At 45.9% G+C, this 18,502-nt stretch overlaps 1 protein-coding gene across 3 annotated transcripts; it reads left to right on the top strand.

Moving 5' to 3' along the window:
• Nucleotides 1–356: 356 nt before the first annotated feature.
• On the top strand, nt 357–18,478 carry MARS1 (methionyl-tRNA synthetase 1). Of its 3 annotated transcripts, XM_082665817.1 has the most exons (22): nt 357–495; nt 1,321–1,411; nt 1,572–1,650; nt 1,729–1,863; nt 2,211–2,286; nt 2,534–2,706; nt 2,886–2,992; nt 6,986–7,102; nt 7,245–7,448; nt 8,198–8,399; nt 10,426–10,500; nt 14,302–14,472; nt 14,643–14,738; nt 14,877–14,994; nt 15,679–15,892; nt 16,632–16,763; nt 16,871–16,975; nt 17,067–17,253; nt 17,807–17,878; nt 18,003–18,026; nt 18,116–18,208; nt 18,308–18,478. In XM_082665817.1, the coding sequence occupies exons 1-22, from the start codon at nt 387–389 to the stop codon at nt 18,452–18,454; spliced, it is 2,727 nt and encodes a 908-aa protein (XP_082521943.1). In that variant the 5' UTR covers nt 357–386; the 3' UTR covers nt 18,455–18,478. The 3 variants fall into 3 exon arrangements, with proteins under 3 accessions (XP_082521943.1, XP_082521944.1, XP_082521945.1); XM_082665818.1 differs by lacking the exon at nt 18,003–18,026; XM_082665819.1 differs by lacking the exon at nt 357–495 and having other exon boundaries at nt 1,323–1,411; nt 1,760–1,863.
• Nucleotides 18,479–18,502: the final 24 nt, after the last annotated feature.

An 18,502-nucleotide genomic window follows, 5' to 3' on the forward strand; every position in this document is an offset into this window, starting at 1 on the left:
GAACTCGAATCGAGAGTCAGCCATTGCGAACAGCCGCTATCATGACGTCGCCACTTCAGCAAGATGACTGGGGGCCTCGGTTTCCGTCACCGCCCGTGGGCTGCGTTACAGGATTAAAGCGCGCCGAGCCCCACACGTAAAGGTCTCCTCGACCCTCCCACCAAAAAAGTGCTACTCTGGCACAGTATCTACTGCCTCTCCGTCTCTATGACACTCTTTTCCTGTTTCCTAGTGTTGCATGATGGGAGAAATAGTCTACTTTCCGGGAGTCTGGCCGGGGGAAAGGCCACATTCGGAACTCCATTTCCCGGCGTGCTTCGCGGCGGTCGCTCATCCCACTGGCGGGAGACCGGTTCCGGTTGCATCAGCGTGGGATCCGCGGCGAAATGAGGTTGTTCGTGAGCGAGGGCGCCCCGGGGAGCCTGCCCGTGCTGGCCGCCGCCGGGAGGGCCCAGGGCAGAGCGGAGCTGCTTATCAGCACTGTAGGCCCGGAAGGTAGTCTGCTGGTGCTGGTGGGCGGTGGATGAGCCGGGCGGGACTGAAAACACGCCGACGACCACCCTACAGTTGTCTTCGTCAACCCCGCCCCCGTCACGCACTCCCGTCAACCTTCTCCCGCATTATCCTTGGGCGCCCCATCACCTCTTTCTTCCCAGTCGTACCTTTCATCCGTCACTTCCCTTAATTACCCTCAATGTACCCTTCTCTTGCCTTCCCTCCTTCCTCTTCCAGGACCTCGCCTCACTCTAGTGAACCTCTTTCCCTTTTCCAACCTTCTCCCACCCCTATCAGGCAACCCCCCCACCACACGTCACTCACATGATAACCGCCAGGTTCTCCTTTGTCGTTCTTAGGAAACCCTGCTTTCCTTTCCTAAGCACACAGAGACACACATACTCTCTTCGGTTTACCTCTTCTCATTCCCAGCCATCTGTTTGGGTGACTCTTAAGTGGTTCTCTTGTCAGTCCTCCCAGTTCTCTTAATTTTGTTCTCCCACTGTAGCTCAGATCAGTCTCAGATATCCTGATTACTTTCAGTTGTTCCACTTCTTGGCTGCAGCACTACCCCAGTACCACCACCTCCTCGCTGCAGTCCCCATCTGTTGTTTCCAGCTGGCCGTCTCAGCTGAACACCTGCTGGTCTCTCCAGTTCATTCTGGACCCACCCCCTTTCAGTGCTCCTATCCTGGACCCTCTCCGTGAGACTGCCCATCCCCCCCCGCCCCCCCCCCGCCCCCCGCCGTAAAGTTGTCCCTCTAAGTTGACAAAGCATTTCTTTTCTTTTCTCTGTTTTTCACCCGTCTTCCTCTCCCGGGTCAGAGTGTGTGGTCCCGTTCCTGACCCGGCCTAAGGTTCCTGTCTTGCAACTGGATAGTGGCAACTACCTCTTCTCCACCAGTGCAATCTGTCGGTCAGTACTGGTTCTTGATGCAGGGAGGTGGCTGAATAGAATCAGGGATTATTGTCCTCTGTGTAGCCTTGTTTACAACCACTGTTTCACTGGGGGGTGAGAAATGGGCTAGACAAATGGGCCCCTTTAATTCTACCTCTGTTGCTCTCTTCCTGGGTAGATACTTCTTTCTGTTATCTGGCTGGGAGCAAGATGACCTCACCAACCAGTGGCTGGAATGGGAAGCGACAGAGCTGCAGGTAGGACTGAGATGTGGGGAATGGCAGGCAGGCTCTTGCTCTGCATGGCTGCCCTGACCCGTGTCTCCTGCATTTTAGCCAGCTTTGTCCGCTGCCCTGTACTATTTAGTGGTCCAAGGGAAGAAGGGAGAAGATGTTTTTAGCCCGGTCCGGAGAGCCCTGACTCATATTGACCACAGCTTGAGTCGTCGGAGCTGTCCATTCCTGGCTGGGGTGAGTTGGGCCTTGAGATGGGTACTGGGAAAAGCTGTATGATATACGAATTAAGAGGGAAGACTGTATTCAGAGTTCAGAACTTCCAAACTGCCACTTACTAGCAGTGTAAACTTTAAAACTCACAAAAACACTTTAAACTTCATTTTTTTCACCTTTGAAGTGAGGGTAATGTATTACTGTCCGCCTCAGTGGGTTATTGTGAAGATTAAGAGAGGTAATTTAAAATGCTTAGCACAGTGCTTGACACATAGTAAGTGCTTAGGAAATGTACGATACTGTTATGTCAATTGGGAAGAACCTGAGTGTCTCACCTGTGTACTTCTTCCTTTCTTTCCTCAACAAAGGAGACAGAATCTCTAGCTGACATTGTTTTGTGGGGAGCACTATATCCATTACTCCAAGACCCGGCATACCTCCCTGGTGAGAACTGTGCATATCACTTCTCCACCAGCCCCAACCCCAGGAGCTTGGTGTTGGGGTTACAGAGTGGGCAATAGAATATTGAGGACCCATTTTGATGTGTAGCTTGACAGGGCAGCTATAGCAGAAAGGTGGCTGAGGGAACTGGGAAAGGCAGCTGGAGAAACTTTGTGAAGAAGGGGAGGAGGTCCCTTCCCGCCTGCCCATTCTTGGTCTTACTGATTGCCTCTTTTCTTCCATGCCACAGAGGAGTTGCGTGCCCTGCACAGCTGGTTCCAGACACTGAGTTCTCAGGAGCCATGTCAGCGAGCTGCAGAGACTGTGCTGAAGCAGCAGGGTGCCCTGGCCCTCCGGCCCTACCTCCAAAAGCAGCCCCAGCCCAGCTTCCTTGAGGGGAGGGCTGTCAGCAATGAGCCTGAGGTTTGGAACAGAGCAGAGGGGTCCCCACAGAGCCTCAGTGCGTGAGGTGGTGGGTGGCTTGGAGAGGGACTTTGAGCATGACTGCTAACTTTTTCAGTTCATGGAGAGCAAGGAGAAGAGTTCTTTACTCTACGCACCCCCCCCCTCACCTGGTGAGGGATACTGTCCACTCTTCATAGGAGGAGGAGCTGGCTACCCTATCTGAGGAGGAGATTGCCATGGCTGTAGCTGCTTGGGAGAAGGGCCTGGAAAGCTTGCCCCCTGTTCAGCCACAGCAGAATCCAGTGTGAGTAGGCACACATGAGTGGGGCTTGGTTTCTTACGTGGAAATTGTTGATAGAGCCAATACCTGCCTGTCGAATTCTCTTTGCTGACCTTTGATTTTCTGTCCTCTCAACATCTTGGCTAATACTTTGGATATACTGTCCGTCAGTCCCATCTGCACCCATGTTTTCAGCTACTTTCTGTCTACTGATTGCACCTAAATCTGTTTTTTCCAGTTCACATCTCTATTCTGAGCTCCAGACATAGTTGTCAGACTATCTCCTAGATTCCTCCACCTCCACTGGCATTGCAAACTCAACGCGTACAAAACCAAACCTATTACCTTCCCTGCCAGCTTCTCCTTCTCCTTCATTCACTTGTCTTAGTGAATGACTCCCACCTTCCACCTAAAATTCCAGGCCAGAAATCTTGGTGTCATCTATCTATACCCTTCTCTCATCTCTGCTTGTATCATTTGTTCCATTACCAGGTTATTGATTCTAACTCCTAAAGAGTCCTTGTATCCATCCCTTCTCCCTGTCCTCACTGCTGCTACCTGAGATTGGGGCTCACCATCTCTTACCTTCTCCTTCCGTGCCATCCCATGCTCCACAATGCCACCAGAATGGCTGCTTAAAACTGCCTATGTTATCATCTCACCTTCCTTTTCAGAATTCTACAGATGGTTTCTCTGTGTAGTTCACAAGGCCTTTCATGATCTGGCCCCTGCCTGCATGCTTAGCGTCATATTCTGTTACTCTCCTGATAGCTAAGATAATATTCACACACATACGTAGATTTTTCCATTGAAATGAAATGTCTGTAGTTCTGAACATGTTGTTCAATAAAGATTTAAGTGTCCACTCCTTGTCAGGCCCTGTGTGCTGGGAACTGGGTCTACAGAGGGGAACGAAACAGATAAGACTGTGCTCTCATACCACTTTGAGTCTAGTGGTATAGACAGGTGTTTAAAAAAAACTGTCACTCATGAAACTAACACAACGTTGTTAATCAACTATACTCCAAAATAAAATTAAAAGTTAAATAAAACCTGTCACACAAAGGTGTAATTATAAATTTTGGTAAGTACTATGAAGGAAAAGAACAGGATGCTATGAGAACATATCACAGGAGATTAACTTAGAAAAATGGCATTTGACCTAAGACTTGCAGGAATTCCCTGGTGGTTCAGTGGTTAGGACTCCACGCTTTCACTGCTGAGGTCCCAGGTTCAGTCCCCGGGTGGGAAACTAAGATACCGAAAGCCACGCAGCATGGCCAAAAAAAAAAAAAATAGGGAACTAAGACTTGCAAGATGAGTAGAGTTGGGCAAGGGTAAGTCTGGGGGAAGGGTGTCTCAGATAGAGCAAGCATCGTGTTTGGTTCTTTATAAGGAATTTCTAAAAGGCTAGTGGCTGGAGATTGGTCAGTCAAGGGGCAGTTGGGTCAAGATGAGTTTTAAGAGGAAGGCAGGCTGAGATCATATACTCTCACACCTTGTTGTTTTTGCCCATGCTCTTCCTTCTCCCTGGAATGCCTGCATCTTACCTACCTGCTGTACAGTTGTTCAAGAGACCAGTTCTATCATTTCTTTCTCTGTAGAGCTTGTGAGAGTTTTAAGTGCTTCATCTTCTGGGAGCTTCCATTGTCATATTATGTTGTAATTGTCTCTTTTTAAACTTTTTTTTTTTTTTTTTTTTAAATTTTTGGCTGCGTTGGGTCTTCATTGCTGCACGCAGGCTTTCTTCTAGTTGTGGCGAGCGGGGGCGGCTCTTCATTGCGGTGCGCGGGCTTCTCATTGCGGTGGCTTCTCTTGTTGTGGAGCACGGGCTCTAGGCACGCAGGCTTCAGTAGTTGCGGCGCATGGGCTCTAGAGCCCAGGATCAGTAGTTGTGGCGTACGGGCTTAGTTGCTTCGCGGCATGTGGAATCTTCCTGGGCCAGGGCTCAAACCTGTGTCTCCTGCGTTGGCAGGCGGATTCTTAACCACTGTGCCACCAGGGAAGCCCTATAATTGTCTCCTTACATGTCTGTCTCCTCGCTAATCTGTAAGCTTATTGAAGGCAGGGCCTCTCTCTTCTTTTATGGTACACATTTTCTAGCACAGGGCCAAGCATTTGGTAGATTATGATAAAATTTGAATGAATTAATGAAAGTTTGTTCATTCACTGATTTTGAGTATTTCTTTTGAGTACCTGTTGAGGATTGTTTTAAAGGTAATAAAGAATAGGAGATAGATTTTTCTCAGGTGTTTATACAGGCTAACATGTTTAAATGTGTACTTAGAGGAGGAGACAATTGACTAAAGACCCTAGAGCCAAACCAGGCTATCTTCTGTGCTTTTCCTTCTGACTGAAGGACATCCCCAGTGTCTTTTTTTTTTAATTTTCTTTTTAAATTAAACTTTTTATTTTGAGATAATTGTAGATTCACATGCAGTTGTAAGAAATTATACGGAGCATCCCCAGTGTCTTGATCAGGCAAATTCCCACCCATTCTCGAGGGCCAACTCAAGTAGTTCTGCCTCTGTGAAGTCTTAGTCTTAGGCCGGAGATACTTGCCTTCCTTCGAGCTCCTTGGGCACTTTGTACCACTCATCGCACTGATCCAGTTAGAAGTTGTCTGATAGAACGTAACCCTCTTGAGGGCAGAACCCTGGGCGTACTCTGGTGGTGCATATCTGCCACCGTAGTAAGCACACTCAAGATGAGAGAGACGTTACAAAGTGACAGAAAAGGAGCACCACAGATTGTGTGGTACAAGATGCTTATGGACTCGGGATACAAGGATGACTGGGTGGAAGGCCGGTTGCCGGTAAAGAAAGGCTTTCCTGAAGGAGCTGATTTCTAAGCTGGATTTCAGAGAAAACTATGGTATTCAGTCATGGGGAGAAAAGTCAGTTAATCCAGGAGAAAACAGTGAGATCTTTCTCAAGGAAATGAGCTGTAAAATGTTCCAGGAAGTAGATGGAACATCTAACTGGATATATAGCATGCAGCTGGGAAGAAGGGTAAGGTTAACATGAGGGAATCATTGGAGTCTCTATTAGCAGAAGAGATTATGGGACTTGGTGAGCTCGCAGGATGCCCAGGGTTGAAGGACACGGTAAGTGATGGTAGTCAGCAATTGTAGATTAAGAATGGTTGGAAGTAACGCAACATTGTAAATCAACTATACTTCAATAAAAAAAAAATATTAAAACTGAAAAAAGAAAAGAATGATTGGAAAGATGAAAGGAAACCTGGTGAGGTGTCAGTGCCAGGGAGGGGGGTGAATACAAGACGTGTGCAGCTGAGCTTTCACTGGTGATGAAGCGTGAAAAGAGAAGAGCAGACTGAGTGACTTCCGACAGCAGATTGAGTGACATGACTAGGAATGATCCTGGGAAAGTGGGGAGGAGAGGGTGGCTATGAAGGCAATGGCTGGTTCCTGCTGGTTTGAGTCAGGCCGTGAGGAAGTGACAGATACGGGTTAGGGAGGGAAGAGTCAAGGGATATGAGAGGACTTGGGAAGGCTTGTGTATGGGCTGGCGAGCTGTAAGCATTTCAGGTAGTGAGTAGAGGTAATGTTAACATAGCACTTGGGAAGAAGGGAAGAGGTCAGTGCTGGAAACGCGTTTTTGGGTGGCACTGGCGTCTAGGAAGTCAGCAAATGATGGTGGTTGGACAGATCCTGGGGAGAGTTGTCAATATCCCAGAGTTTGGAGCCTGGGAATGAGCTAAAGGAAAAGGAGTACTTAGGGTAGTAAAGAGAGACAGAGCTCAGCGTCAGAATGAGGCTTCTTAGGAGCAGTACACGAGGCTTGCTTGCTGTGGGCAGGGCCCTGTATTTGCAACCGTAGGGATCTCACGGCTTTTGGGGGAGTTTATGCTCCAGTGGATTCATGTGAGGAAAGACTTCAGATGGACGTGAGCCTGTTACAGTAGAACAGATGCATCTGGGTGTTCTGTGCACTTTGGGTCCCTCTTGACCCTCTCTTCTCCTCCCTGGACTGTTCTCTTCCTCTTCCCTACCAGGTTGCCTGTGGCTGGGGAGAGGAATGTGCTCATCACCAGCGCCCTCCCTTATGTCAACAATGTCCCCCATCTTGGAAACATCATCGGTTGTGTGCTCAGTGCTGACGTCTTTGCCAGGTGGAGCCAGCTGCTGGGGGAAAGCCCTGAGGGAGCAGTGGGCCCCAAGGGAATAGGAGGCCTCAAGGGGGGAAGCCGGAGGGATCCTGGGTACATGGGAGGGGCTGAGATGGGGCCTCATGATCACCACATTCCTTCCCAGGTACTCCCGGCTCCGCCAGTGGAACACCCTCTATCTGTGTGGGACAGATGAGTATGGTACAGCGACAGAGACCAAGGCTATGGAGGAGGGTCTAACCCCCCAGGAGATCTGTGACAAGTACCATGTTATCCACGCCGACATCTACCGCTGGTTTAATATCTCGTTTGACATTTTTGGTCGGACAACCACTCCGCAGCAGACCAAGTAGGTTTCCTCTAATCAGGCAGAAATGGAGAGTGGGAGCAGTGGGAATATCTAGGAGACAGAAAGAAGGAACCAAGATTGTTCCCCACCCCCCACCCCCAAATATCCAGATATTGTCCTGAAATGTGTCCCAGGCATTATTACGGGGATTCATTGTGTGCAGAAGCCTGACCAGGGCTGAAGGTGCAGCTGAGGGAGGGAAGAGACAGGACTTAGGCTCATGGGAAGGACCTGCCTTCCCTCTACCGCCTCCCTTCTCTTCCTGGCCGCCACTGTCTCAGGACAGCCCCTCTCACTCCTGTGTTTATAGCAAATACACTCATTTTCCTCTGCCTGATTATCGTCCTTATAAAAACTGCATAGTAGACAGGCTGCCAGCTGAGAGTTCTGTGCAGTTTAGCAGCACTCTGATTTAATTTTAATTTTTAGGACATATCAAAGAACTAAACAGTCCTATTATCCTTTTGGAGATTTTTGTTAATGAAGAATACAAAACAGATCTGTATTTTACAAAAGTAAATTCTAGAGCGGTGAGGAAAGAGATCGTGTGGGGAGTTGGGCAGTTTATGTGAGGTGTTTGGGCTCATCAGTAAACTCCCTACAGATGACTAAGTGGTCTCTGACTGATTTCTTTGGCACTTGGACTGAATGGGTTTGGATCCTGGGTGGAGTGGCAGGAGGGAGGGGTGCACCACTTCCTCTGACTTCCCCCGGTCCACCCCTCCCCTGTCCCTTGCTCACCTCATCAGAATTACCCAGGATATCTTCCAGCGGTTGGTGGCCCGAGGTTTTGTGCTGCAAGATACTGTGGAGCAACTGCGGTGTGAGCACTGTGCCCGCTTCCTGGCTGACCGCTTTGTGGAGGGCATGTGTCCCTTCTGTGGCTATGAGGAGGCCCGGGGTGACCAGTGTGACAAGTGTGGCAAGCTCATCAATGCCATCGAGCTCAAGGTGAGAGGAGGGTCTCCTGGGAGCCCGGAAGGAGACAGTCTCTAATCTTAAGGGACTCCCAGTCTGGTCCGCCTCAGGTTCTTTTTTTTCTTCCCTTTTTTTTTTTTTTTTAATTGAAGTATAGTTGATTTACAGTGTTGTGTTAATTTCTGCTGTACAGCAAAGTGACTCAGTTATACAAATATATACATTCTTTTTTATATTCTTTTCCATTATGGTTTATTCCAGCTTATTGAATATAGTTCCCTGTGCTATACAGTAGGACCTTGTTGTCCATAGGATTTTTGTTTTAGCATTCAAGACCTTTCACCAGTGGCTCTTCCTACTCTGTCTTGGCAATTCATCACTCAGTTCACTGCATAAATACTTACTGAGCATTTACTATGTGCTTGGCATTGTGCTGGAAAATCGACAAGTTGAGTTCATATTACCCTACCTTTGCTCCTGCTTCATACCACCTGATCTGCATTTGTTTAGTTCTTTCTCTTTTCCATATATACCACCTTTACTTCTACTCCATGTTTATTCATTTGGTAGTTCATTCATTCATTCATTTATTCAACAAACTTTTTTGAGTCTTTAGGGTAGTCACAGTTCTAGGTGTTAAGGATGTAGCAGTGAAAAAGACAGATTTTTATCTAATGCGGGAGGAAACCAACACTAAAGATAGAATAGAGTCACTCCAGGGTAAACTGCCCGGAAGATGTGCTGGAGGGTGACTTCTGGGGGAAGAGTTGAGCTGGGTGATTAGGGAAGGCCTCTCAGAAGTAACATTTGAATTGAGAGTTTAACTGAAGAATGAGAAGGAGCCAGGAGGTGATGAGTGGGGTTAAGAGTGTTCCAAGCAGAAGGACCAGGAAATGCGATGACCCGAGGCAGCAAAGCGCTGAAAAGGGGAATTGGAAAGGCCAGTGTGGCTCATAGTGAGTCGGGTCAGAGACAGGGTCAGAGAGGTAGGCAGTGACCCGATTTCCAGGGCCCAGTCAGCCATCTGGGAGTGGAATGGCACGCTGCTCTGTGGATAATGGGTAGGAGGGAAGCGAGAGAGAAGGTGGGGAAACCAGTCTGGAGGCCAGTGGTAGCTCAGAAATGGGATGACGATAGCTTGGACTAGGTTAATAGCAGTAGAAATAGCGGGGTGGGAGGGGGGAAGGATTTGAGATATGTTTTGGAGGCAGACTCTATAGAACTTGATAGACTGCAATTCGGGGTGATAGAGAAGTCAAGAGAATGACGACTTGTATGCTTTTAGCTTGAGCAGCTTGGGCGGATGGTAGTACTATCTATGAACACAGGCAAGATTGGGTGAAGAAGAGCTTTCCTGTGGAATTCAGTGATACTATTTGGGTTTGTTAAGTTTGAGGTGCCTCCTTAGACATCCAAGGAGGGATGTTAGGTAGGCAGTTGATAGAGGCATGTGGGGTTCAGGAGAGAGGTACTGAGAGTTATAATTTCTCACCTTCAAAAACCCAGATCAAAACTCATTCAGAAGCTTTCATTGGTTAGCTCCACCTGTTTACTCCTTTCGCCATCATCCTTCAATGTTTGTATAGTCAAGTTGTGCCATGAAAATGAGTATTTCTTGACATTTTGCCGTGTGAAAGCCTGTGCTTGTTTCTCACGCAAGCCCTCTCTCCCTGATTGATTGTAACTTCCTCAAGGAGAGGAACCGTGTGTCTTCTCTTCGTTGCTCTTTCTGCTCCTCACACAGCTGCGTACAGTGCAGGGCTCTGGGTCTAGCCTGTGCTCAGAGAATGCTTTTTCCTATTCTTTGGAGTGAAAGGACACAGATGTGAAACTCTGAGTAGCAAATGTTGTGCTATGCAAACCTGAGTCTGCAAGTTCAGAGAAGACCCAAGTAAGTAGTTCGTGAGTTGGCGGGGTGTGAGCGTGAGGCTAAGCTCGGTGCCAGACGGGGGACCTCATCTCTCTGTGCCTCCCCCCTCTCCTGGACAGCTCCTGGCATGTAGCCTGATCCTGACTGTCCTACCTTGGGTCACCCCTTCTCTTGACTTTCCCTTCACAGAAGCCTCAGTGTAAAGTCTGCCGGTCGTGCCCTGTGGTGAAATCCTCTCGGCACCTGTTTCTGGACCTGCCTAAGGTGAGTGGGCCTTTCCCTCAAGCCAGTCTGCATGGCCTCCTCTGCCCCCTCTGCCTCAGCCACAGGCAGAGGCAAATTTGTACCAAATCACCCTCATATATTTTTAATTTCCATTTTAAAATTATACTTAACATGCTTAAGGTTAAAAGATGTAACAGGAAAAGGGCACAAAGTGAAAGGTCCAGGCCCATCTGCCAAGAGAGATTTACTACTGCTGATTTTCCTTTGTAGCACTTGCACATGAAAGTATTCTTATGCCTTTTTTTTCTCCTTAATACAAATTAGATCATGGCATTCATATTCTTCAGTCTACTTTCTTTCTTTTACTTCACAATGTGTCTTAACCAATTTTTCACTTTAGTGGATTTGCTGCTTTTTTTTTTTCCTTTTAAACTTTTTATTTGGAAATAATTTCAAGCTTGCAAAAAGAGTTGCAAGAATAAGCAGTTGCTAGAACAAAGAACCTCATGTTCTTTACCCAGAAGAACCTCATGTACCCATTACCCAGATTCATGGCTGTTAAGATTTTGCTCCATTTGGTTTAGCTTATTCTCTCTCTCATACATGTATGCATCTGTATTTATATAACCTCTTTACTCTTGAATGCTGCCCGGTGTGTTTCCTAAGAAAAAAGACATATTCCTGCATAACCACAGTATGGTTAACAACTTCAAGAAATTTAACATTGATATAGTTGTGTGATCTACCAGCCATATTCCAGTTTTGCCAACTATTCCATTAATATCCTTTCTAGCATCATTTTTCCTGTAGTGTAGAATCTGGTTCTGGATCATGTATTGCATTTAGTTTTTCTGTCTCTTTAGTTTCCCTTAATCTGAAACAGTTCCTCAGCCTTTCTTTATCTTTTATGACATTAACAGTTTTTAATAATTATAGGCCCTGATTCCCCCTTTTAAAATAGAGTATTCATTCTGGATTTGTTGGCTATTTTCCTCATGGCTAGATTCAGGTTATGCATCCTCAGCTGGAATACTACATAAATGATACTTTGTTCTTTCCAGATGATACTTTGTTCTTTCCAAAATGATACTTTGTTCTTTCACATCATGGCCATTTCCCCCTCATTGGTGATGTTAATTTTGCTCAATCAGGGTGTTACCCAGCTTCTCCACCGTACAATTAATGTTTTCCCCTTTGCAACTTATAAGCAGTCTGTGGGAATACACTTTAAGACCATGCAAGTACTTTGCTCTTCATTGAAAGGTTCCCTCTAAATTTAGCATCCATTTATTTAATCATTCTTACCTGAACCAGTTTTTGTTAAGATTTGCCAACTCTGCCACTCCCTCCACATTTACCCTTCTCCTTCATTCATTTATTTCATTTATTATCAGTGTCAACTCATGGATGCCAATTTTTTTCAGTGGTTTATAATTGATTCCTGTCCTAAATAATTTTCATATTCGAATTGTCCCTTATTTGGCCAATGGGAGTCTATTCAAGGTTGTTTCTCTGGGTGTTTCTGAGGTCTCCCATCATTTTTTAAGCACTTCCTTATTTTCTAGCATAGCAGGATATTCTAGATTCATCTTGTTCCAGTCTGGGATTCAACCATTTCTCTACCAAGACCTGTTTCTTTTTTTTTAAGTAGGTAACAGTGTTAGAGACCAAGATTTAAGTGTGCTCATTGCTACTGGGATGTCTTTGCTTCTAGGCCCTGTCAGCAGAGAGTTAGGCATTTGTTTTGGGTTCACACTGACACCTGAAATACCAGGCCAGCCCCATGGGGTTCTTCCTCACTTTCCCTCATCTCATATTTTTATTTCCCTTCTTCCAAACAGTAAGTACTCTGGTTCCCAACAACATTATTTACTCATTTGCTCGATTCTACAATACACCTAAAAATTTCAGAATTGCTTCACCCATACCACTATCAAAAAACCTACTAAGATGAGTTTAGGGTTTATTGGCAGTCCTGCCCCTTCCCCCCCAAGCGCGGGTATATAATCAAATATGTTCAAAATTGTCTTGGCTTAGTTTTTTCCCCCTTTAGTGTGGTTGTGTTACTGAAGTAAGCCAATAAGTTTGGTTCATTTGCTTCTAGTTCTTTTTCTCTCCTCATACTTACTAACTTAATTTTTTGAAAATGTAGAACATCAGTATGCTTCTAAAACATCAAAACCATGCAAAAAGGTATACGCAGAGAAGTGTCATTCCCTTATTCCCTTTCCTGTCCAGGCTACCTTGTTCTCCCATCTCCTGTAGGTGATGGGCTTTGTTTTCTGATTTTGTCTTAGTGTGTTTATTTTTGTAAAGATAAGCCTATGTGTGTGTGTGTGTGTGTGTGTATGTGTATGTATGTTATTTCCTCTTATACAAAATACAGCATACTGTATATACTCTTTTGCATTTTGTCTTTTCCATCTAACAGTATGTTCTAGAAATGACTCCATATCAGGATTACTCCATATCAGATGATAGAGATCCTTCTTACTCAGGCTTGTTTGTTTGTTTTATTTAAACAGCTGCATAGTACTCCATTTTGTGTGGGTACCATGGTTTTTTGTTTTGTTTTTTAAAAATATTTATTTATTTGCACCAGGTCTTAGTTGCGGCATGTGGGATCTTTAGTTGTGGCATGTGGGATCTTTTTTTTTAGTTGTGGCATGAGGGATCTAGTTCCCTGACCAGCGATTGAACCTGGGCCCCCTGCATTGAGAGCGCAGAGTCTTAACCACTGGACCACCAGGGAAGTCCTGTGGGTACCATAGTTTATTTAACCAGTTTCTTGTGTTTGCCATTTAGGTAGTTTCCAGTATTTTGCAGTTAAAAATACTATTGCAGTGACTAACCTTGTGCATGTGTATTTTTGTATTGTGGGAAGTGTATCTTCAGGATAAATTCCTTAACAGGGATCACTTGCTGTGTCCAGGAGAAATGCATATGTAGGTTATTGCCAAATTTTTCTCAATAGGTGTTATTCCATTTTACATTCCTCCCAGTAGTGTGTGTGTGCACTTGTTTGCCCAGAGCCTCACCAGTAGAGTGTGTTGTCAGGTTTTGGATGCTACAGTATTTATGTGGATGAATCACATGAACCATCCCTTACAAAAGATTTATCTTTGTTTTTCTGCTTACAGAAGTGATATACACTTGTTTTTAAAATTTCAGAATGAGGGAATTCCCTGGCAGTCCAGTGGTTGGGACTCTGCACTTCCACTGCAGGGGGCACAGGTTTGATCCCTGGTCGGGGAACCTAGGATCCCACAAGCCACGCAGTGCGGCCCAAAAAAAAAATGTTCAGAATGAAATACATGGTGTAAAAGTGGATGTTCCCCTTAATCTCATGTGAGGATAAAGCACTGAGATATAGTTTTCCTCAAAAATTTTTTGGCCTTATGTTAATCTGTGTATTACTATTCTTTATTTTTATAAATAGGATTATATCATATGTTACTGTTTAGCAGTTTATTTAATGTATTTCTGAGATCTTTACATATCAGTACATACAGGTCTTCCTCACTCTTTTTAAAGGGCTTATAAGTATTTCATTATGTTGATATACCATATTTCTTTAAATTCTACAGAACCAAGTGAATTAGTTTTAATTTTTGCTGTGGTGAACTGTGCACTTCTTTATAAACACATCTGTACACACTTATGTGAATATTTCTGTTGAAAAAAATCCCTAGAAGTGGAATTGCTATGGCAAAGTCATGAATCCTTAATTTTAATTATATATCACCAAACTACTCCAAAATGGTTGTACGTATTTATCCTTATGGTGACCACACATGCGACTGTCCTAAACCAGCTCTCTGTGCTTCTCTGCTGTCTCAGTTGGGAAAGCCGCTGGAGGAGTGGTTGGAGAAGACGTTGCCTGGCAGTGACTGGACACCTAACGCCCGGTTCATCATTCGTTCTTGGCTTCGGGATGGCCTCAAGCCACGCTGCATAACCCGAGACCTCAAGTGGGGAACCCCTGTGCCCTTAGTAGGTTTTGAGGACAAGGTAAAAACGCTATGCTTTATTCATATCTCATATTATTCAGCCTTGGGATTGAAACCCTGGGCTAGCAGAACAGACTTGATTGTGTCTTGATTCAGTCTGAGGCTTTGGGTTGGCAAGGTTTTCCCAGTGTTCTTGCATCTTACTGTATCTCCTCCCTCCTGACCCTCCAGGTATTCTATGTCTGGTTTGATGCCACCATTGGCTACCTGTCCATCACAGCCAACTACACAGACCAGTGGGAGAAATGGTGGAAGAACCCAGAACAAGTGAGCAGTTTTTTGTTAGCCTGTCAAAGACCTGGGGAGGGTGCGTGTATAGTGGGGGTGGTTAGCGGTGGGTAGCTGATCTTTCTTGGGCCTTTGAAGAGGATGTCAGGAGCTCTGTCTCCCAATTATATTCCATAGGTGAGCCTGTATCAGTTCATGGCCAAAGACAATGTTCCCTTCCACGGCTTAGTCTTTCCTTGTTCAGCCCTAGGAGCTGAGGACAACTACACTTTGGTCAGCCACCTCATTGCTACAGGTACCCTGGGAGATTGGAGAGGGGGATGTTCTTAGGGAATGAGGGCCAAGACAGTACTTGGAAGAAACTCCTGGAGAGGTGCTAGGTCTTGAGTTAGGAGTTGAGATGGAATAGGAAACAATTAGAACATGGAAGCTCAATGCAGAAAAGGAAACAAGGGCTTCCCTGGTGGCGCAGTGGTTGAGAGTCCGCCTGGCGATGCAGGGGACGCAGGTCCGTGCCCCGGTCCAGGAGATCCCACATGCCGCGGAGCGGCTGGGCCCGTGAGCCATGGCCACTGAGCCTGCACGTCCGGAGCCTGTGCTCCGCAACAGGAGAGGCCACAACAGTGAGAGGCCCGCATACTGCAAAAAAAAAAAAAGGAAAAGGAAACAACCGGAGGAGAGCAAAAGTCCAAAGCTAAATTTTGTAATGGGTAGAAGTAAACAGAAGACCAGAATGCAGAGGAAGGATCTCCCAAGTTCTGTGCAGGCCAGCTACTCTAGAACTGAGGTTGAGGGAGAGGAAAGAAGAGTTAGTGGGTCAGAGAGGAAGGACATGATTTTTTTTTTTTATACAGCAGGTTCTTATTAGTTATCTGTTTTATACATATTAGTGTATATTTGTCAATCCCAATCTCCCAGTTCATCCCACGAGGAAGGACATGATTTGAACAGATGGTTCTCATTCTCCTTCTCTGTCCAGAATACCTGAATTACGAGGATGGGAAATTCTCTAAGAGCCGGGGTGTAGGAGTGTTTGGGGACATGGCCCAGGACACAGGGATCCCTGCTGACATCTGGCGCTTCTATCTGCTGTACATTCGGCCTGAGGGTCAGGACAGTGCCTTTTCCTGGACAGACATGTTGCTCAAGAATAATTCTGAGCTGCTTAACAATCTGGGCAACTTCATCAACAGGTGGGACCTGGTGAGGGGTGAGAGTCAGCAGATGAGCCTGGGGTGGGGCTAGTAGGCCACGTATGCTTGGTGCGAGTTAGTTGTAGAGATGTGATTTAGCAGAGTTGGTCACAAAGTGAATTTTTGTGAATTATTTTCTTATTAATGTTCTTTGTAGAATTGGAAATGTGTTTTTTCCTAGCAAAAAGGTTCACTTGCAGACCACTGAAAAGTTTGGCTGAAGAAGGGGGTTATTTTAGCATAGGGGTAGGAGACTTCTGCTGTACTTTTCAGTTTTCTTACTTCAGGCTCACATTCCATTATCGGTCCCTATCTCAGCTACTCTGCAACCTAAAGAAATATCCTCCATGGCTACACACGCTTTCAGGTTTGCTCATTAACCACATTGAACAGATAGTCCCTACTAGAGGATTTATTTGTTTGGTAGCAATTAATGCATATTTCAACGTGATCATTCTGAGTTTTTAACTTCTTAAAAATAAACGGTTGCTTAACTTTATTAGTTCCCTTTATATAAGGGATATCTGTATATAAAACGTCTGTTATGTGCAGACTCATATTCTTACGGGAGAGGGAGAATAAGGAATTAATTTGTTAAGTTTTGCCTTCCAGCTTGAGGGAGCCAGGTGGTTTCAGTTCTGAGAAAATGCAGAATTATGAAAATCGTGTCAAATTTCTCTAAGGAGACTGGGCAGTAACTTCTCTTTTCTCTCCCCTCTCCTGCCCTCCTCCCATCCAGAGCTGGGATGTTTGTGTCTAAGTTTTTTGGGGGTTTTGTGCCTGAGATGGTGCTCACCTCTGATGATCGGCGCCTGCTGGCCCATGTCACCCTGGAGCTCCAGCATTATCACCAGCTGCTAGAGAAGGTTCGGTAAGTAGCTATACCTCTGTCTCAACTCAGTGATCTGCTGGCATGTTGAGAGCCCCATACTGGTCCCCCCAGAACCTTACACCTTGGCCTGCATCCTTCCTTCCCAGGATCCGGGATGCCTTACGCAGTATCCTCACCATCTCTCGCCATGGCAACCAGTACATTCAGGTGAACGAGCCCTGGAAGCGGATTAAAGGCAGCGAGGCTGACAGGTAGGTAAGGAGGTACGGTTGGCTCTAGGAATAAAGTGGCTGGTAGGCTACGTCCTCCTGGGGGTCGTGACTAATATCTTTTCTTCCTCAGACAGCGGGCAGGGACAGTGACAGGCTTGGCAGTGAATATAGCTGCCTTGCTGTCCATCATGCTCCAGCCTTACATGCCCACGGTTAGTGCTACCATCCAGGCCCAGCTGCAGCTCCCACCTCCAGCCTGCAGCATCCTGCTCACAAACTTCCTGTGCACCTTACCAGCAGGACACCAGATTGGCACAGTAGGTCTCTAGATTTGAAAGAGCCAGCTTCTCTCAAAATTCCTGCTTTTGCCAAGCAGCCTCTGGGGAGGGGTCAGGGAAGAACTTAACTTTGGGCATGAGACTCTCATAGCTATTCGAACCCCTTCCCCACTCATCCCCACTCTTCACTTAGGCTTGTTTCTAATATAAAGTCCTTAGTATTGGTTTACAAGCCCAGTGTTTTCTGTAGCTCACGTATCCTCACTGTCCTTCATGCCAGGACCCAAGGGGCAGGGAGAATACAAAGTAACCACTTCCTCAACACAAGGGGATAAAAGTATGTACACCTCTAAGCTTTTGCATCAACCTAGCATCATTAAATAGTTTAAATAACTTTTGACCCTAGTGAATGCTTTTTCTGGATTCTTTACTGAAATCAGCAGGTATTTGCTCAGTGTTACACTCTGTAAGAGTGTTTTTTCTAGACCACTGAGTTCCTAAATGTCAGAAGTTGGGGTGGAGAGGCCCTCTATATAGTCTGGTAGAGTTTATACCTAATCAGTGAATGATTCTGGAATTCTTTTTTTCACAGGTCAGTCCCTTGTTCCAAAAACTGGAAAATGACCAGATTGAAAGTCTGAGGCAGCGCTTCAGCGGGGGCCAGGTGAGAAAGCTAAAGACTGTGCCTCACCCACCCACAGTTAGCATCCTCCAGTAGCCCTCACTCACCCCTCTTTCCATCTATTGGCCCTGCTGCTTCCTCACTTCATTTTTCTTTCCTGTCTTAGCTAGAAGAGTCCTTGTCATTAAAGGTAATCACTTTCCCCCTGAGATGTTATATAAAACTTGAGGTCAGGGCATGTATATGGTAGCAGGTGCTAACTCTGTTGTTGATCTCAAGGCAAAAGCATCCCCCAAGCCAGCAGCTGTAGAGACTATGACAACAGCTGGACCACAGCAGATACAAGTGCTGATGGATGAAGTGACCAAGCAGGTACGGAGCTTAAGCCCTATGGGAGGCTGGAAAAGCTGAATCCTAAATAGGTCGTTTCTGGTCTCACTGTTGTGATTCCCCCATCCCCTCTTCTCTTAGGGCAACATTGTCCGGGAATTGAAAGCACAAAAGGCAGACAAGAACCAGGTTGCTGCAGAGGTGGCTAAACTCTTGGATCTGAAGAAACAGTTGGCTCTAGCTGAGGGGAAACCCCTTGAAACCCCTAAAGGCAAGAAGAAAAAGTGAAAGTGAGAACTTGGCTCCTAGAAAGTCACTTTAATGGATGTGGACAGT

The sequence above is a fragment of the Grampus griseus genome (assembly GCF_964374135.1).
Source record: "Grampus griseus genome assembly, chromosome: 11".
Lineage (NCBI taxonomy): Eukaryota > Metazoa > Chordata > Mammalia > Artiodactyla > Delphinidae > Grampus > Grampus griseus.

What these genes read in the sequence shown, in the direction of transcription:
- MARS1 (XM_082665817.1), top strand. Translation starts at nt 387, where the DNA reads ATGAGGTTGTTCGTGAGCGAGGGCGCCCCGGGGAGCCTGCCCGTGCTG. An exon ending in AGACCCGGCATACCTCCCTG is followed by an intron (nt 2,287 to 2,533) that starts GTGAGAACTGTG and finishes TCCATGCCACAG; the next exon opens with AGGAGTTGCGTGCCCTGCAC. An exon ending in ACCACTCCGCAGCAGACCAA is followed by an intron (nt 7,449 to 8,197) that starts GTAGGTTTCCTC and finishes TCACCTCATCAG; the next exon opens with AATTACCCAGGATATCTTCC.